This window comes from Hippocampus guttulatus, chromosome 8 (assembly GCF_054856545.1).
Source record: "Hippocampus guttulatus isolate MCC_2025c chromosome 8, RoL_Hgut_1.0, whole genome shotgun sequence".
Classification (NCBI taxonomy): domain Eukaryota; kingdom Metazoa; phylum Chordata; class Actinopteri; order Syngnathiformes; family Syngnathidae; genus Hippocampus; species Hippocampus guttulatus.
In genome coordinates this window covers 18,380,030-18,389,240 of record NC_141268.1, presented here as the reverse complement: position 1 = coordinate 18,389,240, position 9,211 = coordinate 18,380,030, and the positions used below count along the sequence as shown (strand labels likewise).

The window sequence follows — 9,211 nt, the reverse complement described above, 5'->3', positions numbered from 1 at the left end:
TGTCGGGCATTATACAATGGTAGCGCCAAATGTTGTTCATTAACGTGTCTAAAAATATATATTTTAGCAATTATATGATGAGATAATCCACCCGCGTCACAGGTGTCCTATCAATATGCTATCGATAATCTTGCTAATTGTCTTCATTATAATCCATCCGCTCTTTTCTCCCCAGATCGTAACGGAATTGAATAGTCGGAGCCCCATCTAGCGGACAAACGCTGCTAGGACACCATTCTTCTTGATTCCAGCACTGTTTTAGGAGAAAGTAAGAAATGATCAGCGCGTAGTCGGCAAAACTGCGTCTGGGTGCAATTACAAACGATGCAATTATAAATAACGACGTGATGCAGTACAAGTGGAGGCGTGGTCGCTTTATTTGAAAAATATATTTTAATCATGCAGTTCGTATGCACGTGTCAAGTGTTTTTTCGGCGCTAAAAACGTGACTAATAGCTGCAGTGACATTCCAAAATATCTCTTTGACGTGACATTGTGACCTGGAGCCTGTAGTTGGTGAGCATTTGGAGTTTTGCAGCTACCTTCGAGGATTGAGGCGAGCTATCCAACATCTCCACATACCTCAGGTCCGCCATCTTCTGAAAGCCTAAAAGGTCCTCTTCTGACACATGCTCACCTCGGACTTTGAGACTTTGGAGTTTTGGAAATCGCTGAGGGATTTGAGCAGCTAGTGTTCCCAAATGTGTGGGCCAGGTGTCGACGTGGAGGTGAAGGAGATTGGGTACCTGCGACGCAACGGACGCAAACTCCCCCGAGTTTAGTCCTGGAACACGCAGCGTGAGCCTGCTCACCGAAACTGGGATGAAGCGGACGTAACTGTGAACGCGCGGACCCAATTTGATGACCAAGGTTGACAGATGATGGAGGCCACTGAGCCATGTTTTCATGTCCTCACTGGCAGTAAGCCGCAGCTGAGACGGAACGTCGTAAACAGAATACATATAGACGAGGACCAGTGTCTGCAAGTTAGGCAGTAGCGTCATTGTCTCACGCAGTAATAAATGATCACAGTGAATGAGCTCCAAACTGGATAGTCCGAGTGTCGCCTCTCCTGGGATAGGTGCGGGGACTCGCTGTCCTTTCACACCACATCCACAGGTCAATGACAGATGCTTCAGTCGAGGAAGGCGGCAAAGTATATCCGTTAAAATATATGGCGCACTGATCCCAGTGTCATGACACACCAGAGACGTCAGATTTACAAAGTCTTGGAAAACAAAATCCAAGCGTTGCCTGGATTTCGAGGGGAACTCGACTCGACAGATGCTGAGATGTGTCATCTTCTCCGCTTCACACACTGTGGAGGCGTCCAGCAGAAGAGAGTTGGAACTGTACCTCACAGCCAGATGCGTCAATTGGGGAAAGTACTTCAAATAGCCCAAACTCTCTTGAGAGCTTATGTCCATAACCAAGGAGGTGATAGACGGGAGACCACGAGCTAACTGCTTCAAGTCCTTTTCTTTGGTGCTCCTCACCACCACGTGATTGATTTTCCTACGACGCAGCGTCTCCCAAAACTGACGGCTGTAAGAACCTTTCGGGAAACCCAGAATTATAGTCCAGTCTTTCCACAGCAATCCGCAGTCAACAAATTGCTTAAAGTATTTGCATGTCGCCCGGACGCTGTGCCTGTCTGCCACGCTGAGATATGACAGTACATGCAGCCACACTTCTCCTGGAAGTTGGTGCAGCGGCATTATTAGGTCGACGAATGATCAATTCATTAGCTGAACGTTGGATCAACAAGAATCTTGATATCTTGGGAAGCGCGCGTGAAGAACTTTTCAGCGTGCTGCCATGCGTTCCGAAGTTCATCTATTCTTCAGCGTCAGGCGAAGCGTTTTCTTCTTCTTGTGTAGTTTATTTTGTGGTTTCCAAAAGACCGAACGTTTGGTGTGTTACCGCCACTTACCGGACGGTAGTATAGAGCAGGATACTGTACTGTATAGGAAGTTAATAAACATTTTACCAAAAAAATCACATAAAAAAAACCTTTTGATATAGTTCTTTTTTTTACTTTAAATTTTGGCTCAGCCTCAAAAGTTGCCTTCCTTTTGTTTAAACTTTGTAATATGTGTATGTATTAATAACATGTTCGTTTTGTTTTCTGTTTACTGAGAATTGTATTCTGACTGTTCAATAAAGATTATTTTAAAAAAACTTGCCTTCCTTTTTCCTCACAAATGATTGACATTTGCATTGCCCAATAGTAACCATGGTCAGCCTATAAAGTCCAATGCGATTGGTCAAAATGTTTGTTATAAAAACCGCCTGTGTCAGTCGACTTCCTCTTTCTTCTACGCAGCCCTGGACGCGGTAAGCCATGTCCAGCTGACAGTCGAGCCATCGAAAAAAAACGTCCTGATCTAGATAAACAAACAGAATGTAGTCTGTTTCAATGTCTCGAGAGCATTTGCGTGTTTTCAACTGCGTGTTGAGTAGTACGGCAACATAGTCCTGTTGGACACCGCTAGCGTGCTAACCGCTGGCTAACCTTAGCGAGCGCTAGCAATCGAGCACGTGTCACGTTGGTCTTACTCAAATCTAAAACATGTAAAAGTAATAACTTACGACCGACATGTTAGGTTTGCTTGTTTTAAACAGTCATGCCGCACATTCCACCCTAATGTAGTTTGTAACACAAAGCATGTAAGTAGTGCAATGTCACATTCTAAACATTTAGGGTGCACTGTGTGAGTACATATCGTACGGAAGACGAAGATAGTCCGAACATAAACAGCACTGTGTTAATGATTCAGGTTTTAAAACAATACCTCTTTGGCCGCAGGTACTACCTTGTCTTTAAAACAGCTCTTAAGCGAATCCTTGGAAGCACTGCAAAGATGCCCAGGGAAGACAGGGCCACGTGGAAGTCAAACTATTTCCTGAAAATCATCGTAGGTACCCACTACATTCCGACTTTTCATGCGTTTTTATGCCTTTCCTATTCATTATGACTGTCTTCTGAAAAAAACCTAGCAACTCCTGGATGACTATCCAAAATGCTTCATCGTCGGAGCCGACAACGTGGGCTCCAAGCAGATGCAGACCATCCGCTGTTCTCTGCGTGGGAAAGCTGTGGTGCTAATGGGTAAAAACACCATGATGCGCAAGGCTATTCGTGGTCACCTGGAGAACAACCCTGCTTTGGAGAAGTGAGTATTACCACTTCCCAGTTTTTAAATGTCATTTGCAGGTCAGTTTTAATACGGCCTGTGTGGTGCTGTATTGTCGTTCCCCCTGCAAACAGAAAACTGTTTCCACGCTATCTTTGTTTGTCCAAACCTCCTGACAGCCAGAGACGCACGGTTTCAGACACCAGTTTCTCAAAATGTGAAAAATGCCGACATTGGCACTTTGACAGCAAAATATGCTTTTAACAGGCTCATTCCCCACATTAAAGGAAATGTGGGGTTTGTCTTCACCAAGGAAGATCTGGCAGAGGTCAGGGACTTGTTGGTGGCCAACAAGGTAATACAGATGCTTGTACACACTTGTTACTAAATAATACTACTAAACTTGTTAATAGTATTTTGAAAGCATTTGTAATCTGTTTTTTCCTCCTCAAAATGGGCCATCGTAATAAGCATTTTGGATATTAGTACGCAGGATAGGTTACAATATGGCTAGTTTGGTGCTGTGTTGTCGTTCCCCCTGCGAACAAAAACCTGTTTTCAGCTATCCCTGTCTGTCCAAACCTACTGATGGCCAAGGGACGCAAGATTTCAGACATATCATGCGCAGGATAGGTTACAATACAGCTAGCTTGGTGCTGTGTTGTCGTTCCCCCTGCAAACAAAAACCTGTTTTCAGCTATCCCTGTCTGTCCAAACCTACTGATGGCCAAGGGATGCAAGATTTCTGACATATTGTGGTGGAGTTGTGGTTGAACTGTAACAATTTGGTTAGGGCAAAACTGTAATGCTTCTGGAATGATTTAGGTGCCAGCTGCTGCCCGTGCTGGAGCCATTGCCCCCTGTGATGTGACTGTGCCTGCCCAGAATACTGGTCTGGGTCCCGAGAAAACATCCTTCTTTCAGGCTCTGGGCATCACAACTAAGATTTCCAGGGGAACCATTGAAATTTTGGTAAGCTTTAAAAGTACTTTGGCTAAGGCAAGGAAGCATTGTTTGTATACTGTATTTCATAGACAAACTAGCTTTATGTGCTTGGTGGAATTAAAAGCATTTGCTAATGATTCAGACATTTGAAAGTATAGTTTAAAAAGAACTGACTGAAAGCGTACAGTCCAGTCAAAACTAAGCCAAGTCGTGTGCAAGTATTAACTATCATTTCCCTCAGAGTGATGTCGGTCTCATCAAGACTGGCGACAAGGTTGGTGCCAGTGAGGCCACGCTGCTCAACATGCTGAACATCTCCCCCTTCTCCTTTGGACTCATCATCCAACAAGTGTATGACAATGGCAGCGTCTACAGTCCCGATGTGCTTGACATCACTGAGGCCTCCCTTCATGCCAGGTTCCTGGAGGTAAGAGGAAGGCTCGTGTCAGCTCAAGTGTTCTCCAGATGGAATTCTATTCAGTGTAAAATATTGTTTCTGTATAGGGCGTGAGGAACATTGCCAGTGTGTCTCTTGAGATTGGCTATCCCACTCTTGCCTCTGTGCCCCACACTGTCATCAATGGCTACAAGAGAGTCCTTGCCATCGCCGTGGAGACGGACTACTCCTTCCCCCTGGCAGACAAGGTTGGTATTTGGAAACGTGTGTCAGTCAATGAGTGAGTTTGGTCACAAAGACACCTGTCATTAGGCATAATGGATGTATCTTTTTGTACTGATTCATATTGAATAACTAATGGTAAATTCTCTTGTCCCACAGGTCAAAGCTTTCCTTGCTGACCCATCTGCCTTTGCTGCAGTGGCAGCGCCAGCTGCAGCTGAAACTGCAGCAGCTCCAGCTGCCGCGAAGGAAGAAGTCAAAGAGGAGTCTGAGGAATCTGATGACGACATGGGCTTTGGGCTGTTTGACTAAGACTACACCTACAATAAATCAACACCACGATTTCAATAAAATGTCAAACGGAGCTTTTCGGTTTTTCTGTCGCTGACATGACATTAGACTCGCTTGGCTTGTTGGGAGCACATAGCTTGTGATTGAATGTCTTCTCAAATGAATTATCGCTCAAGGTGATTTACCCACCCTAGCTGTAAATTCTTTGTGCAAAACCAAATCGTACATGAAGGTATGTGTGAAGGGAGCAATGTCTGTGTGAAAGACGAGTGGTATGCCTCAGCTGGCTGTGGTCTGCCTTGCTCAGTTGAACAGTGACTGTTGCCAAGCCTGAATTGGGCACATCCTTGAAATAGCACGTCTTATATTTGATTGGGGGGGGCAGGACAGGACTGAGTCACTTGAAATTGCTTTGGTGTTGAAGTGTGCTAACTATTAGCAGCACGGTGGCCCCTAACTGGGAACGTGCATACGCACACTAAATCAACTTGAGTATAAAATGAGTTTCCAATCCTTTCACTGACAAAAGTGCTGAGGTGTGGAGCAGAGGTTTATCAGCAACAAATATTCAGGAAGCAAAACTACTTGTGCATGTAGATCCAATTTACTTGGCATTATCTCAAATTTCAGGGGCAAAATGCAATTTGGGAGCCCCAAGGTCAGTACACCACCAATGACAAATTTCCTGGGAGTGGGGAATTTAAAGTCACAACTAGTCCAACTACCCAGATTTGTTAAAGTGCAGGGAGGGGACAGTCCGCACAGGTTTGTGACACCGCAACGCATCAGAGGTGCAAAATAATGCTGTTATCCCGTCACAGACCTGAAACTGATACAAGCATGCCGACGTATGCGAACTGCTTTAATTCAAACGAGTCTTAAAATTGAAGACGCACACCGGAAGTGACGTTTAGCCTACGATGCTGTGATTGCGCAGTACAGATGCGCAGCAACACAGGAGGAAAACGTTCACTATGGCTGAGGTACGACTTTTTGGTATTTATCTCTGACTGGAAACACATTGAGTGGTCTTAGATATCCTTGCAAGGGAACAACACATTGTCAACTGTTGTTCGCGATGGCAACAACGGACTTAAACTGTAGTGTATTTCACAACGACCAAATTGCTACACTAAGTGTAAGCTAAGTCTCATTAGCAAGGGTGAGGTGTCAATACTCAATTAGTGTATCTGCGATCTCTCTCTATGGCAGTCAATGAAAACGAAGCAAACGAGCTAATTTAGGTGTCATTGAGCTATCGCAAATCAATGACGACGTTTATGAATGAACGTGAATATCGATTTCGCTGCCTGTTTGAAAATGGAAGAAGTTGTCATTTTTTTGTGAAGACTCACAGTTTACAGGAACTCCAACATCCCGTTGTCAGCACCAAGGTGTTCATCCAGAGGGACTACAGCTCAGGAACTCTTTGCAAGTTCCAGAACAAGTTCCCCGCGGAACTTGAATCCAGGGTACGTTCTTGGCCGGTGAAAGCTGTGTGCAGTCCGTACTGAATCAATCCTCACTTGTTTTTGTTGCTCTTTAGCTGGACAGGCAACATTTCGAGGAGACCATCCAGACTTTAAACAACCTGTATGCTGAAGCAGAGAAGCTAGGGGGGAAATCTTACCTAGAGGGCTGCCTGGCCTGCCTCACTGCCTACACCATATTCCTCTGTATGGAGACCCAGTATGAAAAGGTAAGTCTGGTTCTTTTTTTTTTGAGGTCGCGGGGGTGAGTTATAGACAGATCTCCTGCCTCCTACCCCAGTCACTGGAGTGGTCCAAGAGATTGCTTCAAATGTTTAGCTTTATTCTCATAATAACCTATATTTTGTTGTTCTACTTCTTCCTGGGCGGCCCGGTAGTCCAGTGGTTAGCACGTCGGCTTCACAGTGCAGAGGTACCGGGTTCGATTCCAGCTCCGGCCTCCCTGTGTGGAGTTTGCATGTTCTCCCCGGGCCTGCGTGGGTTTTCTCCGGGTGCTCCGGTTTCCTCCCACATTCCAAAAACATGCATGTCAGGCTGATTGGACGCTCTAAATTGTCCCTAGGTGTGAGTGTGGGCGTGGATGGTTGTTCGTCTCTGTGTGCCCTGCGATTGGCTGGCAACTAATTCAGGGTGTCCCCCGCCTACTGCCCGGAGATGGCTGGGATAGGCTCCAGCACCCCCCGCGACCCTAGTGAGGATCAGGCGGTTCGGAAAATGGATGGATGGATGGATACTTCTTCCTTTCATAACTTTGCTGCTGTGAATTGGGAATTTCTCCATTGCGAGACTAATAAAGGTTTTCTTATCTTATAATAACCCATCTTATATCTCATTGTGTAATATTTTTTCTTTTCAGTGTGGCGCATATACTACCCTTATTATGTATAGAACTGTAATTATGATAAATCACCACTGCTCCACTCGATGGATGTGTGTGTCTGTGTGCGTGCAGGTGTTAAGGAAGGTCGCCAGATACATTAAAGAGCAGAATGAGAAGGTCTACATTCCCAGGAGCCTCCTGCTGACTGACCCCATTGAGAGAGGCCTCAGAGTCGTATCCTGTGTTTATCTCAAATTATTTTTTCTCACTGACAGGACTTAGGTACTTCTGATTAAGACAGATTTTTTTCTCACTGTTTAGAAAAGCTTGTATTTCATTGGAGCAAGACAGTAGGTGCTTGTCATGTTTGGCAAATTTGGGTGTAACCATCACATGAAAATTCACTTCTAAATCACGTTAAATATTGTCCTTAATTGACCATCTTTCAGATTGAAATTACAGTTTTTGAAGACAGAGGATTTGTCCCAACAAGTTAAGACCCCACTCCCCAGGGTATTGCTTTATTTTTGGTATTAAATACTGTATATTGTTTGTGTAATCCATATTGTTTGGCTTTGAAGTACTGTATATTTTCAGAAACTCCAAATTTGACCATTTTTGCAGATGCATTTGACTGTGGAGATTCGATCATATATTATAGAGCGTGTGATGTTCCCTCCTTAGATGCAATGGGATTAGATACGTGTGGTGCAAATAAAACTACATTTTGCTTATTGCTTGTGTTAACACAATCATGTATTTCTTGTGTGCAGATTGCTGACCGACGAATCGTGTGTCCAAACAGACGCTCAGACGTCTGCTTCTCCTGAATCAATGTATATAACAGTTTCTTTGCTCAGTTTTTTTTATTTATATGCTGTATATTCCACTAACTGCCTCTCCTTTTCTTCGTACACGTGGTGACTTTCTTATTGTACACTAGGTGAGCTATAATGCTGATCAAGACAGGGCCTTTAAACCTGTGCCATTTGTTTAACATTAACAGCAGTTCCTCAAATATTTTTTTGTGTGTAATATGTTAATGGAAAGAGTTGCTGTGAAATCAGAAGTGTGATGATGTAATTTGTCATCAGGAAATGAGTTAACTCATTCAATACCAGCCAATTCTGGACCAAGTCTGAAAAGACGTTTAAAAACGTCTTTGGGAGTGAATGAGTTAATGGGCTAATTTTTAAAATGTAGATTTTGTCTATCATAATTTGATATTTTTACATTTTTATAAGAAGACCATTTATAAGTGACTTGTAAGTTGTCTGAGTCTTCGTGAATGTTTTTATGATCACCACAAAATCACTCCACATTCCACACATGCTTTCTGTTGTGGGGTCGTGCTTTTCTTATTAAGACACATTTATTTAAATCTGGGATTCCTTCAGTTCAGGAGTCAAAGAACTGGGTTCTTCCATGGAACCTACTCACAAAATACACCATGTATGTATTGCCATAAAATTTACACACTACCTATACACTAATCGTGGGATCCACATTAGAGATTTGTTTGTGAAACCTTGATTTCAGTTAATGGCCTTTACTGTTAACCTTTTAGTCAGTTCAGCATTTATTGAATGTTACGTGAATAAACAGTACATGTACACGTAGCATTTTAATCGTTTATTCCTTTTTGAGTTAACTTTACTGCTGCAAGACACCACCAGAACGCACCATTCTTTTGAACATTGCTGTAGTAGACGGCAAATATATTGAACTCTTGGAATAATACCTATGTATGTGTCGTTAATAAAATACAACGGTCGCACAAATTTGGAATATTTTTAATATGTATGGAAATTCATTTTCTTTTCCACTCGGTTGAATTTTGGCTGCTCTCGCCACCCGTCCCGGAACTACACTGAGAGACGCAACCAACATTACCACTGGTGAATTTCAC

The 9,211-nt window shown here is 43.5% G+C and overlaps 3 protein-coding genes across 4 annotated transcripts; 2 read left to right on the top strand and 1 right to left on the bottom strand.

Annotated features, from left to right (window-relative positions):
* Nucleotides 1–16: 16 nt before the first annotated feature.
* On the bottom strand, nucleotides 17–1,860 carry LOC147201593 (uncharacterized). The gene is made up of 2 exons (XM_086118756.1): nucleotides 583–1,860; nucleotides 17–253 (listed from the first exon to the last, which is right to left on the bottom strand). The coding sequence occupies exons 1-2, from the start codon at nucleotides 1,716–1,718 to the stop codon at nucleotides 208–210; spliced, it is 1,182 nt and encodes a 393-aa protein (XP_085974882.1). The 5' UTR covers nucleotides 1,719–1,860; the 3' UTR covers nucleotides 17–207.
* Nucleotides 1,861–2,300: 440 nt separating this feature from the next.
* On the top strand, nucleotides 2,301–5,065 carry rplp0 (ribosomal protein, large, P0). Of its 2 annotated transcripts, XM_086118251.1 has the most exons (8): nucleotides 2,301–2,337; nucleotides 2,810–2,918; nucleotides 3,001–3,176; nucleotides 3,405–3,492; nucleotides 3,963–4,109; nucleotides 4,324–4,509; nucleotides 4,587–4,727; nucleotides 4,861–5,065. In XM_086118251.1, the coding sequence occupies exons 2-8, from the start codon at nucleotides 2,865–2,867 to the stop codon at nucleotides 5,011–5,013; spliced, it is 945 nt and encodes a 314-aa protein (XP_085974377.1). In that variant the 5' UTR covers nucleotides 2,301–2,337; nucleotides 2,810–2,864; the 3' UTR covers nucleotides 5,014–5,065. The 2 variants fall into 2 exon arrangements, with proteins under 2 accessions (XP_085974377.1, XP_085974376.1); XM_086118250.1 differs by lacking the exon at nucleotides 2,301–2,337 and having other exon boundaries at nucleotides 2,757–2,918.
* Nucleotides 5,066–5,951: 886 nt separating this feature from the next.
* Nucleotides 5,952–8,922, top strand: LOC147201591 (golgin subfamily A member 7-like). Its single transcript, XM_086118757.1, has 6 exons — nucleotides 5,952–5,975; nucleotides 6,342–6,464; nucleotides 6,539–6,691; nucleotides 7,435–7,536; nucleotides 7,752–7,815; nucleotides 8,076–8,922. Exons 1-5 carry the CDS (start codon nucleotides 5,967–5,969, stop codon nucleotides 7,797–7,799), a joined length of 435 nt encoding a protein of 144 aa, XP_085974883.1. The 5' UTR covers nucleotides 5,952–5,966; the 3' UTR covers nucleotides 7,800–7,815; nucleotides 8,076–8,922.
* Nucleotides 8,923–9,211: the final 289 nt, after the last annotated feature.